General features: G+C 40.2%; 1 protein-coding gene across 1 annotated transcript; it reads left to right on the top strand.

Annotated features, from left to right (window-relative positions):
* Positions 1 to 700: 700 nt before the first annotated feature.
* igsf3l (immunoglobulin superfamily, member 3-like) lies at positions 701 to 14680 on the top strand. Its single transcript, XM_084421115.1, has 9 exons — positions 701 to 952; positions 8442 to 8810; positions 9106 to 9522; positions 9741 to 10139; positions 10381 to 10764; positions 10912 to 11286; positions 12222 to 12605; positions 12966 to 13349; positions 14171 to 14680. Exons 1-9 carry the CDS (start codon positions 847 to 849, stop codon positions 14362 to 14364), a joined length of 3012 nt encoding a protein of 1003 aa, XP_084277241.1. The 5' UTR covers positions 701 to 846; the 3' UTR covers positions 14365 to 14680.
* The last annotated feature ends 4591 nt before the right edge of the window (positions 14681 to 19271 follow it).

Consider the following 19271-nt stretch of genomic DNA (forward strand, 5'->3'; position numbering starts at 1 on the left):
ACGAGACCAACAAAATCGGTGGAGTAGCTTTTAAATGTAACTCTGAGATGATTAGTAAGGTTTCAATTGTTGTTCACACATGTTCGTTTTGTGTGAACTGTCACAGTCTCTTGCGTCAGAGAACATCATGTTTATGCGCTTGTTGAAACCTGTATCAGGCCCGGTTCCAGAATCAAATTACTGAGGGTGTATAAACACAGACATAAAAATCTAAATCTAAAGAACCATTCTGCTATAAAGAACCTTCTTCTGTACAATGGAACGATTCCATGCTAAAGGTTCTTTATAACCATTGATGCCAATAACCTTTATTTTTGTATAAGCAACGATTTCACCATAGCAGTGTACAGTGAGACATTTAAGACTGTTTAAATTACAAGTCATCACTTTTAACAAAGTTTTATTTTCTATTAATGTATAAGTCTGCCTTTACATTGCTTTAATGCGTTACTATTTCAACATGTCATATTTCTGTTCCGCGCAGAGTGAATCCAGCATGGGGATGTCACTTCCGAAACTTCATAGCCTGTAAAACAAGTTTTATTCAATAGATTAGCCTCGAGCGCGAGCCAAGACCGCTCCCTTTACAGTCATTAAAACACCTCTGATTGGCCGTTGCGTTCAAAAGATTACCATATATGTCTGTGATTGGCTGCATTGCTCAACTCTGCTTAAACACGTTGTACATTTGAGGATCTCCAGTCCAGAGCGCAAACACAAATACGCACGGAAGCGTTTCCCAAACCTGTTTCGCCAATATATTATTACAGTATCAACTAACTGAGGGTTTGAGTTATGCTGTTCTCGTAGAACCGGGCCGGACCTGTGTTAACCTGTTCTGAGGAGATGAGGGAGAAAGCGAAAGGATCGATCAGATTAAGGATGTTGGACTTTTGGTGCCGACTGTGTCACCTGTCTCTGTTGATGTGTCTCACAGGACTCCTGCAGGGGGGTAAGACTGAACACAATTTCATTTTATATTAAAGATTACAAATATATAGACTGAACTGGTCCTTTTATGTTTAAAACGTCTAGAGACGCCTTGCCCAGGTGTAGGGTAAGTGTCAGGGTACAACTAAAGACACACCTTAAGATACATGTTCTTTTCACTACTCTAGTATAAATGCGGGGGAAAAAGTATATGTTTGAATTGAACATTGGTGGAGCAACATATTTTGTATGGAAATAAATCATAAAAGTGGTTTGTTTGGTTTAAAAGTCTTTTAAATGTATGAGGTTTCAGGGAGGATCTTTTACCCCACATGCAGACACACGGGGTAAGAGGCACACAGTATTGATGCAAATACTTTATCTAAAGTAACATGGTTTTAATAATGTCTAAGTTATTACTTGTTCAAAACAATCACTTTTGCAAAGTTTGTACTATTTTCTGTTTATTTTGATAAATATAATAATTATTTATTGTTCAGTAAACATACTGTCATTAAAATGTTATATAAACTATATATATATATATATATATATATATATATTATATTATATTATATAGATTTACAGTGGTAACAAAAACATATTTTATTATATGATATGATTATCATATTTTTAAATATGATGGTTTCATTATAAATATGGTGATTATCTCTAAGGTGGACACCCAACTTAATATATGATATTTACCATCTGAATCCGACCGTGTCATGTCAACAAATCGACAAGTCAGTCAGCTGTTTATTATCATTTTAATTATTGTGTCTTTCGCCTTTTACCCCAAATACCATACTTGTACATATTCTTCTGTTACTGAAAAACGGTTGCTTTAATTACCTTGAAAAATAATAATAAAATAAAAATAATATTTTTTAGCGATTCTCATTTGCTAATTAAAAAAAAAAATCTAATATTTGATTAAATTAGTGCAGAATCAACTTTGCGCTGCAGTTATCACAAAATAATCCCAGATCGGGTGATCAGGATCCTGATCCGAAGCTTACGCAAAGAAAAATTCCTAGCAAGCAGCTTTGAGCATAGGTTGAAAGATGAACATTTAAGGGGCAATGTACAGTCATACCACATACTAAGCTTTTCACTAAATAAATAATAATGTGGACATGAAATATTGATTTGATTTGAAACGGTTTTAAAATCTGCATTCCATACAACCATCCCTACATTACATTGTAAAACAATCATTCTGGCAACAAGGCGAACATGTGTACTTATGCCTAAAAGTAGTCTTTTTGTATAGATTATACATTCTAAAAAACATTGGGTGGAAAGTAACCCGGTTTGAGTTGTTTTGCAATCAAATGATATAGGTCAAACCCAAATATAGACAAACCCAACCGTGGGTTATTCTAGCTTAGCATGTTGGGTTGTTCTTTAAACTCACCGTAAAGGTTAATGTATGCTAGTTCATTTTACAGTAATACTAGCTTGTTTGTACCTCATACATGGGACATGTATTTTGTAAAATACACAGCAGAGCAACCATTGTGTTTACATGATACAACCTTTATTTTGAATGAATACAGTTCAGTTTTTATTAATGTATACCTACATTTAAACTTGTTTAACAAACATTTTAGAAATAAACATTTAACATTTAAGAGTAACATTTCAAGTGTAATCAACCGTTCTCTATTATCTATGGAAGCTTGTTTCCGCCTCTGAATAAAAAATAAAAAGGATAATTGCGACTTTTTTCTTGCAATTGCATTGACGTCTCTCAATTCTGACAAATGCGTGATTTAAACTCGCATTTGCGAGTTATAAAGTCATAATTGTGATATATAAACTTAGCCTGGAAATCCAGACCTAAATCTAAAAGATTAATGGTCTGGCGTCGACTAATGAAACTCGGCCAGCTCGAGGGGCGGCACCAAGCGTGCATTTGAAAATCTCACTGCACGCAATTGGTCAAACTATAACCAATCACAACAATAAACCCCATACGCTCTTAGCTACCAGCGGAGCTAACTGGTAGATTATACTCTTGCCGTATCCGGTCGGCAAAACAGCAAAAACGCCCTTCTTGCAAAGGAACGATTCGAGCGCCGTCTTCGGTTCCTCTTTTAGATAAAAAGCCAAATCTAACTCGTTCATTGTAGCGGCCAAAGCCGTTTCAAACAACTGGTATTCATCCATAGCCATCTTGCAATGTTTACTAATGACTTCGACGTCACAGCGCTGTCGTCATCTCGCCTCTGGCCCGCCTATATCAGATAACCCGATGTGATTGGTGCAGCTCAGATCGAGGGGCATATTGTGACAACGAAAGATATTGTGACCGACTCCCTATAACCTGTACATAAACAAAGTACAGAGATCTGACAACATTCAATCAACTTTGTTCAAAACACAGAGGTCCATAGAGACAACACAGTGTAGATATATATATATATATATATATATATATATATATAAATATAAAACAATACAATACAAAGCATTTAAGAATGATGCAGATGAGGCATATACAGGCTTCGGGTCCAATGTTTCCAAAAGCAAGATGTGTACCTTGTGTCACTCTTAGAAACATCAGCTATGGACACAATGATCATATTCTTAGACCCTGTCAGTCTGCACATGAATCTAGACATAACATTTCTTAAAACAGCGTTAAAAGTGGGCACATTGTTAGACACAAACATTTCACTGGCACTACTCCACCTAGGAATTTTAAGCACAATTCTCAGTGCTAAAATGACACCACAGGTGGGCAGTATACAGTGGAGTGCAATAGGTTTTGAAGAGATTTTAACATCAGGAGTGCACATGTGGAGTTTGCGTGCCAGCATGTTTGCCTGCCCATACAGTTTTCCACACTGACGCTGCACATCATCATCATCTCTTATCACATGTCCCAGATATTTAACTTTCTTTACAACCTCTAGTGGTTCACCTGCCAATGAGAAAGAAGGATAGACACAATTCATATCCTCCTTGGTTCTGGCGATCAGTACCACACTCTTCATTGAGTTAAATTTTATATCAAACATTAGTCCATATTGAGAGCATATTCTAAGAAGTTGCTGCAGGCCAGCACTGGAGGGAGACAGTACCACCAAATCATCAGCATATTGCATATGATTAATGAGACTATCCCCCACCAAGCAGCCAGTCCTACAGCCCTTTAGCTCCCTAGATAAATGATCCATGTACAGACTGAATAGCAGCGGAGACAGAATTCCGCCCTGCCGCACTCCATTGGAGACATAGAAGGCTATTGACAAACTCATCCCCCACCTGACTTGCATAGTTTGGTGAGAGTACCAGAACTGCAGTATCCTGATTAGGTAAGAGGGGACACCACGCTCATGTAGTTTACCAAACAGTTTCCCATGATTGATACGATCAAAAGCCTTTGACGCATCCAGGAAACACATGAAGACTGTGCTATTGCGTGATCTGTACCTATGGACAATTTCTTTAAGTGCGTAAATACACAGATCAGTTCCATGCTTGTTCTTAAAACCAAACTGATTATCTGTTGACGCTATGTATTCTGCAAGCCTATCCATAAGGATCCCTTCTAGTACCTTGGATAGTATACTTGCAAGTGCAATAGGTCTATAGTTATCTATACTTGTTAATTTACCAGTCTTATTTTTAACTACAGGTACTAGCAAGACAGATAACATGGATCCAGGAAGTATGCCATGCTTCATTAACCCAGAAAAGCATAGAGCAAGTAAAACTGAAATACTTTGACTAGCGTATTTCAGATGTTCTGCTGTTATTCTATCCCACCCACAGGCTTTGTTCATTTTAAGTTTGTCAGTAGCATAACATACTTCTTCTGGCCCGATGACTACACCATCACTGTGAGGTATCTCTCCTATGTTAAACACATCACTCTTCACACAGTTAAAAATGTTCTCATAGTGTCTCCTCCATAGTTCTGCAATGTTTTCAGGTTCAGTAATGCCATCAATACTAGAAGGCAGTGGCATTTTGCTGTTGTTAACCACTTTCACCTCCTTCCAGAACTCATAAACATTATTAGTTTGTAACTTTCTCGCCATAGAGTTCGCCCTCATAGTCTGCTCATTTCTTTTTATAAAACGCACAGCATATTTGAACCTAGCATTAGGCCGTACCTTGTGCTCACAGACTGGGCCATGCCTAGGTTTGCCTGCTAAGACCCATCTTCTAAATGCATCTCTTGCCTCCATATGAACATCACGGACATAGTCATTCCACCCTGGTCTTACAATATGTTGTTTCACCACTTTACTTCTTAGTGGTTCACTTCCATCAACTAAACAGTTCACAATTCTATCATACATTGCACATAGGTCATTATTGTGACTTACATTCTTACAGCTGCTATCCACACACATAATTGCATCAACAGGTAACTCAATATTACTCAAGTGCACATCAGTCAGTAACTTGTAATATTGCAGGTCGTCTTCTGTGAGCCTTGTCCAGTCCAGTATCTCACCTGGTTTATGGCTGTCACTACAGACAAGCTCAGGTAGACCCTTAATATTTATGAACATAGAGACAGGAATATGGTCTGCTGTGGCCAAACCATATAGGATCTCAGCCTCCTATATACAATCATGTGCATCAGCTGTAGATATACAATGGTCCAACCAGGATGTAGTATGCCAAGCTTCACTCACATGTGTATAGCTATCAGCTGGCAGTAATTCCTTAGTGGACAAAATAACCTTGTTATCTTTGCAGAATTGTGTCAAGTGTTGACCAAAAAGTGAATTAGTATCTGATATATCAGCATTCAGATCCCCCAAGACAAATATGGATGTATATTCACTTTCCCTTATGTAAGACCCAATAGAAGCAAGCTTATTCAAGTACTCATTTTCATTTTTGTGACATTCACATGGAGTGTATACATTTAAGATTATAAAAACATTCTTATTATGCACCACCTTAATTCCTATGCACCAGTCCACATCTAACCTGATCACAGTGACCAAAGGGTCAAGTTTCTTGTGCCAGAATATGGCCACACCTCCTGGGATCCTTCCACTCAGAATTCTGGTGTTTCAGTCTGTTGTGGATTCCCCTGCCCCATGGAAATCATTATGCACAGTGTTACGTTTATCCAGATCTTGAATAGCTAAAAAAGTCTCTTGCAAACACACCACATCAGCATTCTCAAAGAGCTTGTCAATAACAGTGTGTTGGGCTCTCGCTCCAGCATCCTGTCCAAGCTGCAGACCACGGGAGTTATAAGATACAACTCTCATAGCAGTTTATCATTGTTTAACATGCATGGGACATTTTTTTAACATCCAAAGTAATTAGATTCAGTATAATCATTTAAAAAAAATCATCATGCAAAATGGCCGATGCTGACTGACACTTTTTGCTTACTGATATCTCATCCCTGTATGTTACATTTCATAAAATAATATAATTTGTAACACAGTAAAAACTTGTATAAACTACAAAAATGTATTTCTCCAAAGAAGTGCATCGATTCGTCAATGCTGAGAACTGCTCTCTCCTGAAGCGGATGCAGAAAGCCCACACTCTAACTCAACGGCTGGGTTGTTTGGGCAGTTCAGTAAGCAGACATACTGGCTAAACCACCATCTGCTAGCCGCCTCACGTCACAGAAGTCAGATAAATGCAAACACAGAGACTCTTTCACCTAGATATCATCAGTAGGGGCTTTTGCACCAGGTAGTTCTAGGAACTCAGTTATAGGAACTAGCCACCAGGGTTGTTCCCCGAGAACTAGTGGTTCCTCTAGGGCCGTTTTCCTGGTTGCATTCGCACCACCAGTAGGAACTCTGAAGTGGCGTAAGCCGCGCTTGATGGTGTGAGAACGCCAGAGCCTGAGCTCACAGTGCTCACATTCACTGTCTTCATTCGTTTACGATCTGTTGCACAGTCCTGTCTAATACGTTATTAGATAGAACTGTTATACAATGAAAGTAAACATTATATGAAAAAGTATTAGCGTTTTGTGTGGCTGATGCTCAAATTATGTTTTGCTTTGTCCCCTCAAAGTTGCGTTAAATTTTCTACTTTGCAAAAGTTGTGTTGTCAAAAGAACCGACTTCGATACCAAGTCGGTACTGAAATTTAAAAAATGTGATGCTTTTAGTGCTGTTGAGCGTAATCGTAAACACCTCTGATTGCTCATTGTTCTCATCAAATCATCAACTATGTCTGTGGTTGACTACAATGATCAGCGCTTCAAAAACATGTTGTAAATATACTTCAATGACGCTCTTGACCAAGCGCTTACACAGATACACATGGGAGCGTTTGAAAACAGGGATCTAGTAGCGGACCGGTCCACTGATAGACACCTGCTTGTGCTTTCAAAAGCTCCCGCTTTCGAAACACTTTCAAACACTTCTGTGTGCTCTCAATCGCTCACGTACGTTGATCATTGTAGCCAATAACAGACATATCCAATGAGCGCGTGTACACAATGGGCAATCAGAGGTGTTTACGATTGCGCTCAAAGCGTCACATTTTTCATATTTCAGCACCGACTTGGTACCAAAGTCTTTACTTTTGACAACACATGTAACAAGGTTAGTTTTTCAGGGAAAGAGGCAGGAACTGGCAAACATTCAATAACTTTAATATCCAAAATAAACAAACACAAAACAAAAGGAAAAGCTCCAAGCCTGGTCCTCTATCGTCCTTCACTGTCATCGCTCCTTCTTTTATGCTGCTGAAACTGCCCCGTGAGAACTCGAGACTGGTGCGCCGTGCAGGTGACACTCATTAACACTCATGCCACGGGGAGAGCGGGGAAAAAGATTTTTGGTCCATTTCCCAAAACATACTGCCATCCAGTCCTCCACCAGCTGGGGGAACTCCTCTGCCATGCCTGGCGGTGGACCTGGATAGCCCTCGGTGGACGGCCTATGACTCCTCCTCCGCCTGGTGGACGGCAACGGCTCCTCCGGGTTCGGGCAGTAGGCAGGAGTCCTCCCCATCATGGCGGACAGCAGCAGGCCTTAGCAAACGGCCAAGACTCTCGGATGGTCTGCCCGGGCGGACGGCAGCGAGATAGTCCAAACCCCCCGGCAACTCACTCCAGCCCACCGCTTTGAGTGTCAGTGGTGGCAGAAATTAACTCTGTTTGCATCATTGAATCATTTTGCTGTTATCTCTGCAAAGCTGCTTTTGAAACAGTCTGTATTGTTTAAAGCATTAAATAAATAAAGGTGACTTGACTTGACTTATGTCAGAGGGTGGAGGAGGGGTGTATTGTTACTTTCAACTGTGAGTGAGATTGACAACGGCTGGGTTAAAAAAGAAGAAAGAAAAGAAAACAAAAACACCAACAGGCATGATCCAGCGTTTAGGGAGTTTTTGGACATACTTCCACGTAAAAAAGAGAATGTGTTGATGCAGTTGCGTGCATCCTGTTCATCACGTCACATTTAATGTCACTCCACACATTTCAGATTATTTAATATATGCTACTTAACAAGTCTTCCTAACAATTTGCCTGTCTGATGCATCTCTCCACACAGATCTGTGCTACGGCCAGCGTCTGGTCCAGATCCAGGAAGGTCCTCTGTATAGAGTGAAAGGATACCCCATCTCCATATCCTGTAATGTTAGCGGGTTTAAAGGCTCATCTCTGCAGGATTTTGAATTTAAGGTCAAGAAATCAAACGTGGATATAAATATCATCAGTACTAAAGAGACAGACTTTGCCTACGCAATGTACTCCAGTAGAGTAAGGGCAAAAGAGATTGAGATTGAGAGGTTGTCAGGATCTTCAGTTCTCTTGAGGATCAAAAATTTGCTGGAAGGGGATGCTGGTGATATCTTCTGTCAAACCCCAAACACAGATGGCAGATATTTCGGAAGTTATGAAGCAGAAACAAAACTTAATGGTAAGATATTTCTTTATCTTGAGTGTTTTGGTGATTAATCAGATGATTTGGCTATTTTGAGATTATTGACATTTCATTGGCAGATCTATATCTAGAGAGATCCATCTGTTAGCATCCATTGCCATTTGCATTCATCCCAACAGAAGATGATCAGCTATAAGCTGAAGTTGTACATATATTTATTTAAATGACGATTATATCAGACATCAGTTACTCTCTAGATATTGGTATTGGCATTGAAAACACATAATGGTCGACCATTCGTTACTAATGTTTTCAATGCAAAAATCCACAGTGATTGAGGACACCCTGAAGGCATCGTACTCTGGCTCTTCCTCTCAGAGCTTGTCTGAAGGTGATCCTCTTCAGCTTGAGTGCCAGGGCTCCAGTGAAACTTATCAGCACACCCATCTGTCGGTCAGCTGGTTTCTCCACAGTGAAGCGGATGAGAACCCCCGACCAATCATCACTCTGGACAAAGATCTGACTGTAAAGCCAGGAGCTGGATTTGAGGATCGCTACCGCAGAGGTCTTATCAGCATGGATAAGGTGGAGGACACAACCTTCAGACTGAAGATGGTGCAAGTGCAGCAGTCAGACCAGGGGAAAATCTACTGCAAAGCCATTGAGTGGATCCAAGACCCAGACCGTTCCTGGACAGAGATTGCCCACAAAACCAGCACACCATGTAACGTGGAGGTCAAACAAATAGGTAAGATTTATGTTTTGTAATTTAAACCAGAGTTTCTCAACTGGTTTTGCTTCACAAAGCTTTACACCTAGTGACCCAAAAGAATTTAGAGTACAAAAGTTAAAAAAAAAAAGTCCTTAAAATGTTGATATTTATTCACATTTATCTACACATTTTATGCTCTCTGCTGTCAATAGTTTACAGTACAATTACTCCTGCTTTTTCCTGTGTTTCATAAGTGGCTGAGGCAGGTTCGTTCAGTGTCAATATGAAGGCCTCAAAGGAGGCCCTACAGGTGGGAGATGCCCTGGACATCCACTGCAGTGTGAAGGCACAGATTCTTCCTGGTCATTTATTTTCGGTGACCTGGCTGAAGGACCAGAAGAACGTGGCTCAGATTGGATCTTCTGGGATGCTCACAGTGTTTGACAGCTATGAAGAGAGAGAGAATGCAGCGGAGATGAGAGCAGTGAAAAGCAGTCGTACGGACTACTTGCTGACCATCCGTTCGGCTAGGGCTGAAGACCAGGGCCAATACCAGTGTGAAGTATGGCAGGAAGACATAAATGATGATGGCACCTTCAGAAAAATACAAAAACAACTGTCCAGTCCAGAGACAGTGAACATCACCGCCAAAGGTAAATAATGCTACAGTGATTCTCCTCTACAGTCAAGTGGACTTTATTGTGTTGCAATTCTGTGTTGTGTGTTCTGGTCATTTCCACTGTCAAGAACATCCTAGACATCTACCGTGTAATGAGACATATAATTATTATTTATAACAAATATATAAATACACAGATAAAAATAAATAATTCAATTATATGGTATTGCATCACAAGACACTGACATTGCCTGTTTATTTGCCTGTCTGGTCAGAGAGTGATCTAACGCTGGTCATGGTGACGGAGGAAGCTGTGACAGAGGGAGATACTCTACAGGTCACCTGCTTGGTGTCCAGATCCAAAGGTCCTTTATCAGTGTCATGGCAACACAAGAAAGACTCAGGGGATTCCTTCAGAGATGTCATCAGTCTGACCCATGAGGGAGTGATGAAAGATATTGGGACAAAGTATCAGAGCAGACATGTTCAAACACTCCATTCTCCAGCTGGAAAGTTTACCCTGGAGATCGGTGCATCTGCAGCATCTGACAGTGGCGAATACAGGTGCAGTGTGTCTGAGTGGACCGTACAGAGCAATGGAGAGATGACGAAAGCCAACACACAGTCTCAGCAAAAAGCCATTTCGGTTAAATCTGTTGGTAAGACTGTTATATAATCACACATTATTCTCAAGATCAGAGAAACTGTCTAGATATGCTGACATGAATTCTTTGTCATTACTTATATTTCTACTGCATGTTACTGATACCAGAGTATGAGTAATCACTGCAGACATTTCTTTTCAGAATCTCTAATGCAGGTGACCTTGAAAAGTCGTACAACAAATGTGCATATCAATTCTTCAGTAGAATTACTATGTATAGTCAAAGGGCCTAAAGTGTCTCTGGCTGTACGCTGGATGTTTCGGCCCCCCAATTCTACTGTACAAACGAATATTTTATCCATACGCCACACTGGAGAAATCGCCTGGGAAGGAGATCAGAGAAGCTATCAGCTGTCCATTCAGACACAGCCGTCAGCCACACATTTTTTGCTCATTGTGCCACAAGCCAGCAAGCAACACGAAGGACAGTACCAGTGCCAAGTTGATGCCTATCAAAAGAATGTACAGAAAGCCATGAAGAACTCCAACCCGCTGGCGGTGACTGTACAAAAACCTGGTAAATACAGCCGTTTATTTAAAAAAGAATGTATTAAAGTGAACGTTCGCCAATTATAATGCCACTTTGTATTGTTACAATGTCAGTAGTATGCTCTGTGCATTATGGGTGTTTTCCTACCTATTTGGCAAAAGAGTAAAGAACAGCTCTTTTTCTCTAGACAACAGGTTTTCTCTAGTCAGGTAGCACAGATTTCAACTTTTTTCCAAATAAAGCGTTGCCACCAACCTCAGTAGCAGCAAATGCAAATCTAGCAAAAATGTATGTGTCAGATGTGGGTGTTGAGAATGCGCACGACAAAGGAGTACGAGAAAAAAAACATACTTTATTATAATACACAAACTAAAACTTAGGAGATAGCTGTAGAATAGCAAACACAACCACGCTATCTTAGACGAGACCAAACAACGAACTGAGGAAACTAGGGGCTTGAATACACAGGGAGAGTAAACAACGTAAAAACGGAACAGGTGTTAAATTATTAAGAATTTAGGAGACTAACTAGGGAACTAAGGCAAACAGGAACACAGAAACTAAACTAAACAAAGCATACATGTGACAGTATACACAATAACCGCATTATACCAAATGTTACATTTTGCAAATAGTTACAGACACCTAGGGCCAGATTTACTAAGCAGGGCTAATTCCTGCGTGAGAGCGAGCGTAATTCCATTAAAGTGCAGATGGGAGTGGAAAGTTCTGCGTGTGATCTACTGACGACGCGAAAATTAAAGAACACAGACGCAGTCAAATGCAATCTACCAGTCTGGTTTAAGACGTGCTTTTTTTGGGGCGGTAAATAATGCCGCATTGCATAATTCATATAATTCCATTTGTATTGTCCTAAAGCATTGAGACGACTGTAGATTCAGCAGTTGGTTGAATATCTTGTTTTTTCTCTACTCTCCTCATTTTGTAATGTTTACCAACAGTCAGTAAGATGAGCCTGTCCAGACTCAAGTCTCGCCTGGAAACCACTGTCAACACTGATGCTAAGATTGAATGCTCAGTCCTGACGACAACCACAGATACTTCTCGTTTCACGATTGCATGGATGATTGGGTCCCAGATGCTCTTAACTATGGACCTAGATGCTGTTGTCAAGATTGGCCCCGCAGCTGGACTAGAGATGGACCAGAGAATCCGCATGGAAGTAAGACAGAAACAGACCTTCCAGCTGACTCTCCATCAGGTCAGAACATCTGACAGTGGACAGTATCGCTGTGAGGTGGAAGAGTGGCTTCAGGATCCTCTTGGTGACTGGTATTCCCTAAAGAACATGTCTGGTTCCACAGAGCTTGTTGTCAATGAGAAAGGTAAAAAAAACAAAACAACCCCATTTACTTTATTGCAATTGCCTTTTCACTGAATTTGTATGGAACTGTCTGTGGGACATAAGCACATTGTACAAAAATGTATGAATGAGATCATACAAATTCATATGAATTAGCCACCAATTCACCAAAACATAAAATAGTTACCTTTTAAACATTTTTAACTTCATGTCACTAAAAATATAAAAAATTGCAGAGATTAAATCATCACAGAAGAGATTTATTCAAATCATTATATTTATGGATTTATGTAAATTATGTATTTTTGAATAAATTAAGAAATTCAGACAAAAAATAATTTAGTTATTTTTTAAACTTTGATGTTGTGTTTGATTTAAACAGAAAGTAAACTGCATGTTAAGAAGGAGAACCGAATGCTCAACTTCACCAATCATCAGACTGGGTTCACCGTTGACTGTGTCATTGAGTCACAGTCCAGTGATAAGTCTACCTTTGAGGTCACCTGGTTCAAGGTTCAGGAGGAAGAACCAGTCGCTATATTCACTGCCAGGCGTGATGGTACCTTACACAGTCCAATCGGTGATAAACATCTGGTGTTTGGACGACCACTTGCCACACACTACAAACTGACTGTGCTGCAGATTCATCCCACTGATGAGGGTCAATACTACTGTCAGGTCGAGGAGTATCTTCCAGCTGCTGACAACTGGAGGAAATTGGTTTCAGATACATCTGGAGAGCTCTCTGTCCAAGTCCACACTGAAGGTAACTATCTTCAAACTAACATGTCTTCATACTAAACAAATTGAGTCATTTTGATAATTTCCACTAGGATTGAGTCACTAAATAAGCCTGCTCACATCCCTTCAACCACATGGTGACCATGTTTTCACCAAGTTGGACATGTTCCTGGAACAACATCCCAATCAGCCAATATGATTTTAGGGTTAGGGGTGATGTTAGGATCAGGCTTGTACACCATTACTAAATTAAATAGGTCCATATTGTGCTTTTAAGGGGCATACTACACCAGTAAAACAGCTGTTATAATATAATATAATATAATATAATATAATATAATATAATATAATATAATATAATATAATATAATATAATATAATAATTTGCTTGTAAGGGAAAAAAAAAGCATAACTGAAACTAAATATAAGGCAACTTTTAAATGGCCATCATTGTGAAAACAGACTATTTGGCCACAAAATATCTGTACAATGTTAACCAACCAAACCTTGACCCCATGGCAAACCCAAATATGTAAAACGTGGAAATATTTGGTGACTTGCTGGTGTTCTGTTTGTCTAAAAGCAGTGGTTCCCAAACCTGTCCTGGAGTACCCCCAACACTGCACGTTTTCTTTGTCTCCCTAATCAAACACACCTGATTTAACTCATCAGGAGACAAAGAAAATGTGCAGTGTTGGGGGTACTCCAGGACAGGTTTGGGAACCACTGGTCTAAAGGGATGGGCTTCTCTTGTTGTATTGAAAAGAAAATAATAATAATAATTCTTCGCAAATCTTTCTCTTTTCCAAAAAAACAACAATCTAACATTTGATTTGTTTTTTTTAGGTGCTGAAAAATCGATTGACTGGTTATTAATAACACTGGGAATAACTATTCCTCTGATTTGTTTTCTTGTATTGGCTATAATATTGTTGTTGACAAGGAAGCACAAAAGGAATTCTGATCAGAAGAAAAAGAAAACCGGTCTGTGGGCTGAAAACCACCCCCTTAATGCTGTGCCAAAGACTTCTGCCAGGTGACCTGTCTACCACAGCTACAGTTTTAATCACACAGCCCTGTGACACACAAAGTACTGTTACTGTCACAATCTGTGTTTCTTCTTTTAATTTGTAGATCATTGTTTCCTTTGTTCCTATTACGTAACGATAACTCATTGGTTCATTGATTACAAACACATTTTCCTCATTAGTTCTCAGTGTGTTTAATGCCTTCAACTCTATCACTCTTTGTCTGATATTGTCTGTGCTTGTGCACACTGTTGCGTTGCCTTCCTGTTTTGCATTAGTCATTTTTAAATTACTCTTTTGTTTTGTTAAATAAAGTACGCTGCACTTTAGATCCACTTCACCTCGTGACAGAAAACCCAGAGTGAAGAAAGGATTTATTATTATATTTATTATTTATTATAAAATGGATCTAGCAGCAGTACAAATCCTCCTCCTCTCACAGGGCTATCGCTTCCTCTAGGATCACAAAGAGAGCATTTTAGGTCTGGTCCATCTCATTAGCTCCAATGGCAGCAGCCTCTGTGTGTTTTTCGGGCAGGACTAAACAGCCAAACAAAGGCTTGCCTGCTCGTAGATGATCCTCGAGGGACATTTATTGAGTATGTGGACTGGGTACTTAGTCAATGTGGATGTGGCCAATGTGGCCTCGGCCCTCACTCCCACCGGCTCTGCCTCAGTCCTCACTCCCACCGGCTCTGCCTCAGTCCTCACTCCCACTGGCTCTGTCTCAGTCCTCACTCCCACTGGCTCTGTCTCAGTCCTCACTCCGCCTTAGTCCTCTCTCCCACCGGCTCTGCCTCAGTCCTCACTCCGCCTCAGTCCTCTCTCCCACCAGCTCTGTCTCAGTCCTCTCTCCCACTGGCTCTGTCTCAGTCCTCACTCCGCCTCAGTCCTCTCTCCCACTGGCTCTGTCTCAGTCCTCACTCCGCCTCAGTCCTCTCTCCCACCGGCTCTGCCTCAGTCCTCTCTCCCACCAGCTCTGTCTCAGTCCTCTCTCCCACTGGCTCTGTCTCAGTCCTCTCTCCCACCAGCTCTGTCTCAGTCCTCTCTCCCACCAGCTCTGCCTCAGTCCTCTCTCCCACTGGCTCTGTCTCAGTCCTCTCTCCCACCAGCTCTGTCTCAGTCCTCTCTCCCACTGGCTCTGTCTCAGTCCTCTCTCCCACCAGCTCTGTCTCAGTCCTCTCTCCCACCAGCTCTGTCTCAGTCCTCTCTCCCACTGGCTCTGTCTCAGTCCTCTCTCCCACCAGCTCTGTCTCAGTCCTCTCTCCCACTGGCTCTGTCTCAGTCCTCTCTCCCACCAGCTCTGCCTCAGTCCTCTCTCCCACCAGCTCTGTCTCAGTCCTCTCTCCCACCAGCTCTGTCTCAGTCCTCTCTCCCACTGGCTCTGTCTCAGTCCTCTCTCCGCCTCATTCCTCACTCCCACCGGCTCTGCCTCAGTCCTCACTCCCACTGGCTCTGCCTCAGTCCTCACTCCGCCTCCGTCCTCACTCCCACCGGCTCTGCCTCAGTCCTCACTCCCACTGGCTCTGTCTCAGTCCTCACTCCGCCTCAGTCCTCACTCCGCCTCAGTCCTCTCTCCCAATGGCTCTGTCTCAGTCCTCACTCCCACTGGCTCTGTCTCAGTCCTCACTCCCACTGGCTCTGTCTCAGTCCTCACTCCGCCTCAGTCCTCACTCCCACCGGCTCTGTCTCAGTCCTCACTCCCACTGGCTCTGCCTCAGTCCTCACTCCGCCTCAGTCCTCACTCCCACTGGCTCTGCCTCAGTCCTCACTCCGCCTCAGTCCTCTCTCCCACCGGCTCTGTCTCAGTCCTCACTCCCACTGGCTCTGTCTCAGTCCTCTCTCCCAATGGCTCTGTCTCAGTCCTCACTCCCACTGGCTCTGTCCCAGTCCTCACTCCGCCTCAGTCCTTACTCCCACCGGCTCTGTCTCAGTCCTCACTCCGCCTCAGTCATCACTCCTCACTCCCACCAGTTCCACCTCAGTCCTTTGGCACTCTGGCTCCACCTCGGCCTCGTTCCAGACTCACTTTTAAATAACACATTTCAAATCAGCAATACAATTTTTAATTACCTGTCCCATAAATGTTGTTTCTTATGTTCAAATAGTGTTAAAAACGCTTATATTTTAGGCTGGACAAGCCGATGTGCATGTGCAGACTGAGGTCTATTACAATAGGCTATGACCTTGAAAGACTTTTGTCTAAACACATTGAAATGCACAGAATCATGCAATACACACATTCGGCATGTAAATGTGGATTATAATGAAATATTAGTTTTAGGTTTGTGAATTTTTTTTATTTTTTTTTACTCTGCTTCAAAATGTACACAAATTCATTTGTAAATGTTTTACCGTTTGAGACTTTGGTTTAGAAATATAATACAATTTTTAATTACCTGTCCCATAAATGTTGTTTCTTATGTTCAAATAGTGTTAAAAACGCTTATATTTCAGGCTGGAGAAGCCAATGTGCATGTGCAGTCCTAATTTCATATCTCAGGTGACTGACTGTTTCTGTAGCATATAGATAAAAGGATAAAAACAAGGCGGTCAGAGAGAGACTTACAGTCTTTACAATGGCATGCACTCTATGAATGTATCGAGCACATGTAATTTTCAAAACTCACAACTTTCAAAAAACATTTATAGGGTTTTTGTCAATTTAAAGTATTTTGTAAAGATGTTTTGTCAACAGTTGTTAAACATCCAACAGTCAAAAGTTAAATATGGTGCTACCCTGACTAAGCTCTATTACAATAGGCTATGACCTTGAAAGACTTTTGTCTAAACACATTAAAATCAAGCCATACACACATTCACATACACGTATATGTGGATTACAATGAAATATTAGGTTTAGGTTTGTGATTTTTTTTTTAATTTTTTTTTTTTTACTCTGCTTCAAAATGTACACAAATTTGTTTGTACATTTTAACCGTTTGAGACTTTGGTTTAGAAATATAACTTGTCTGATTCTACTACCACAAATGGATGGCCTTTGTAATATTATAATTGCCTGTTCATAATTTGAGAAATTCTCCTTTAATGCAAATATATTTGAGACTGACTGATATAGGGCCTAGACCTTTATCGGTATCACTATGGAAACTTTCCTTTTTATTTGCACACCATGTAAATAAATTTGCAATCCACCTTTGGCTGTGTAATGTTCTTGCTGTTTTCCTGTTTATGAATGTTTGCTCATGTAATGTAACAAAAGAAGCAACAGATCTTTTCTTCCATATTGTGATGCACATTTAAGTGAAACGAGTTACCAAAATGGAAATTAAATGTACGGTGTGGACTTGTTTCTATCCATCAGCTGTTGATTGACAAGTTTGCATTTGATTGTAAGAAAAGAGGGCAGGTTTAAACAGACTAAATGTTTGGATGTCAGGGTGTCTGGTGTAAGTCTGTCATTTTTACTGGAAGATCCAGTTGTCCATTTATCTAAATGGTACAAGATTATCCTACTCAAATCTATGTGATAAAAGAGTTAGGTCAAAAGTAATCAAAAAGTAGGCAGAATATGTTACCTAAAATATGTCATCTTTAGTTGACTGACTAGAATTTTCATGTAATTTGGAATCAGTAACCAGTTATAATTGGCAAGTAATCTGCCCAGTACATGGCACTGCATGTGTCTGTACTCAATAGCTGTTAATATTACTATGGCATAATGTTAAATATTATTAAAACATAAGTTCATACACAGAAATATGTAATTGTATTTAGCTGTTTTTTCAAATCATTTATGACTGATTTTTTCAAATCTTCTTAATGGTTGATATTTTTCCTGGTTTTGTTTTGGGAAGCATGTTTCGTGTCTTAGTTTGTGTTCTAGAGTACTAGTTGTGTCCTACTTTGAGTACTACTAGGTGTGAGGACAGTGATGAATGTATACACACTCAGTGTATAGCTGAACACCACCTGTCTGCCATGAGGAAAGAGCAAACGAGACGGGGGGAAAGATCATTGTCAAGATAATCTACAAAATCAAGCTTTTGCTTTGAAGAACATAATGGATGAATAATACATTCGGTAACACTTTAGTTTAGGGTCCAATTCTCACTATTAACTGGTTGCTTATTAACATGCATATTAGAATATTGGCTGTTTTTTTAGTTCTTATAAAGCACAAATGAATGTCTTATTCGGCAATACTATATTCTACATCCCTTAATCCACCCAATAGCTAAACTTGACAACTGCCTTACTAACTATTAATAAGCATTAATTAGGAGTTTATTGAGACAAAACTGGTAGTTAATAGTGAGAATTGGACCCTAATCTAAAGTGTGTGACCATACATTCTAATACTAATATCTTCAAAACTGAAAATAACCGGAGATTACAAATAAGGTAGGCATAACAGCACAATTTTCTGTAAAGTTGCCTAATTAATTGTTGTGTTGATAGTAACTAACAGTTCACGTTTCGTGGAGACGGTGACAACAGAGCTTATGTGGTCTCTAACTCATGTGATCACTTTGTTTCAAGTGAAGCTTCTCACTTTTCAATTTGCCTCCATAATTTACCGTAGACCATGCTGAATAAATGTATCATTTATAAAATATAATTTAATGTGTCGATTGGGTGACTTGAGAAATACAATCATAATGGTCTTAAATGATCCTATATTAAGTGACACAAGGTATTCTTCCTGGTTCTGGAAGCACTGAAACTCAAGTTTGTGTGTTCTTAAATAATGTTGGTGTATGTAAATCTGTTTGTATGTTATATTTTTCTTTCTGTTTCTTTAACTTTGTGATATGGACCTAAGGGTCTGGAAATATATAAATAATTAATTAATCACACTTCAATGCTGCAGATAAGATGCCTTTCAATGTCTCCCAGACCAGTTCACATAAGAACAATATCTAATCATTATGAGCATATTTTGCTAAAACGCTCAC

The sequence above is a fragment of the Rutilus rutilus genome, assembly GCF_951802725.1.
Source record: "Rutilus rutilus genome assembly, chromosome: 10".
In the NCBI taxonomy this organism is placed as follows: Eukaryota; Metazoa; Chordata; class Actinopteri; order Cypriniformes; family Leuciscidae; genus Rutilus; species Rutilus rutilus.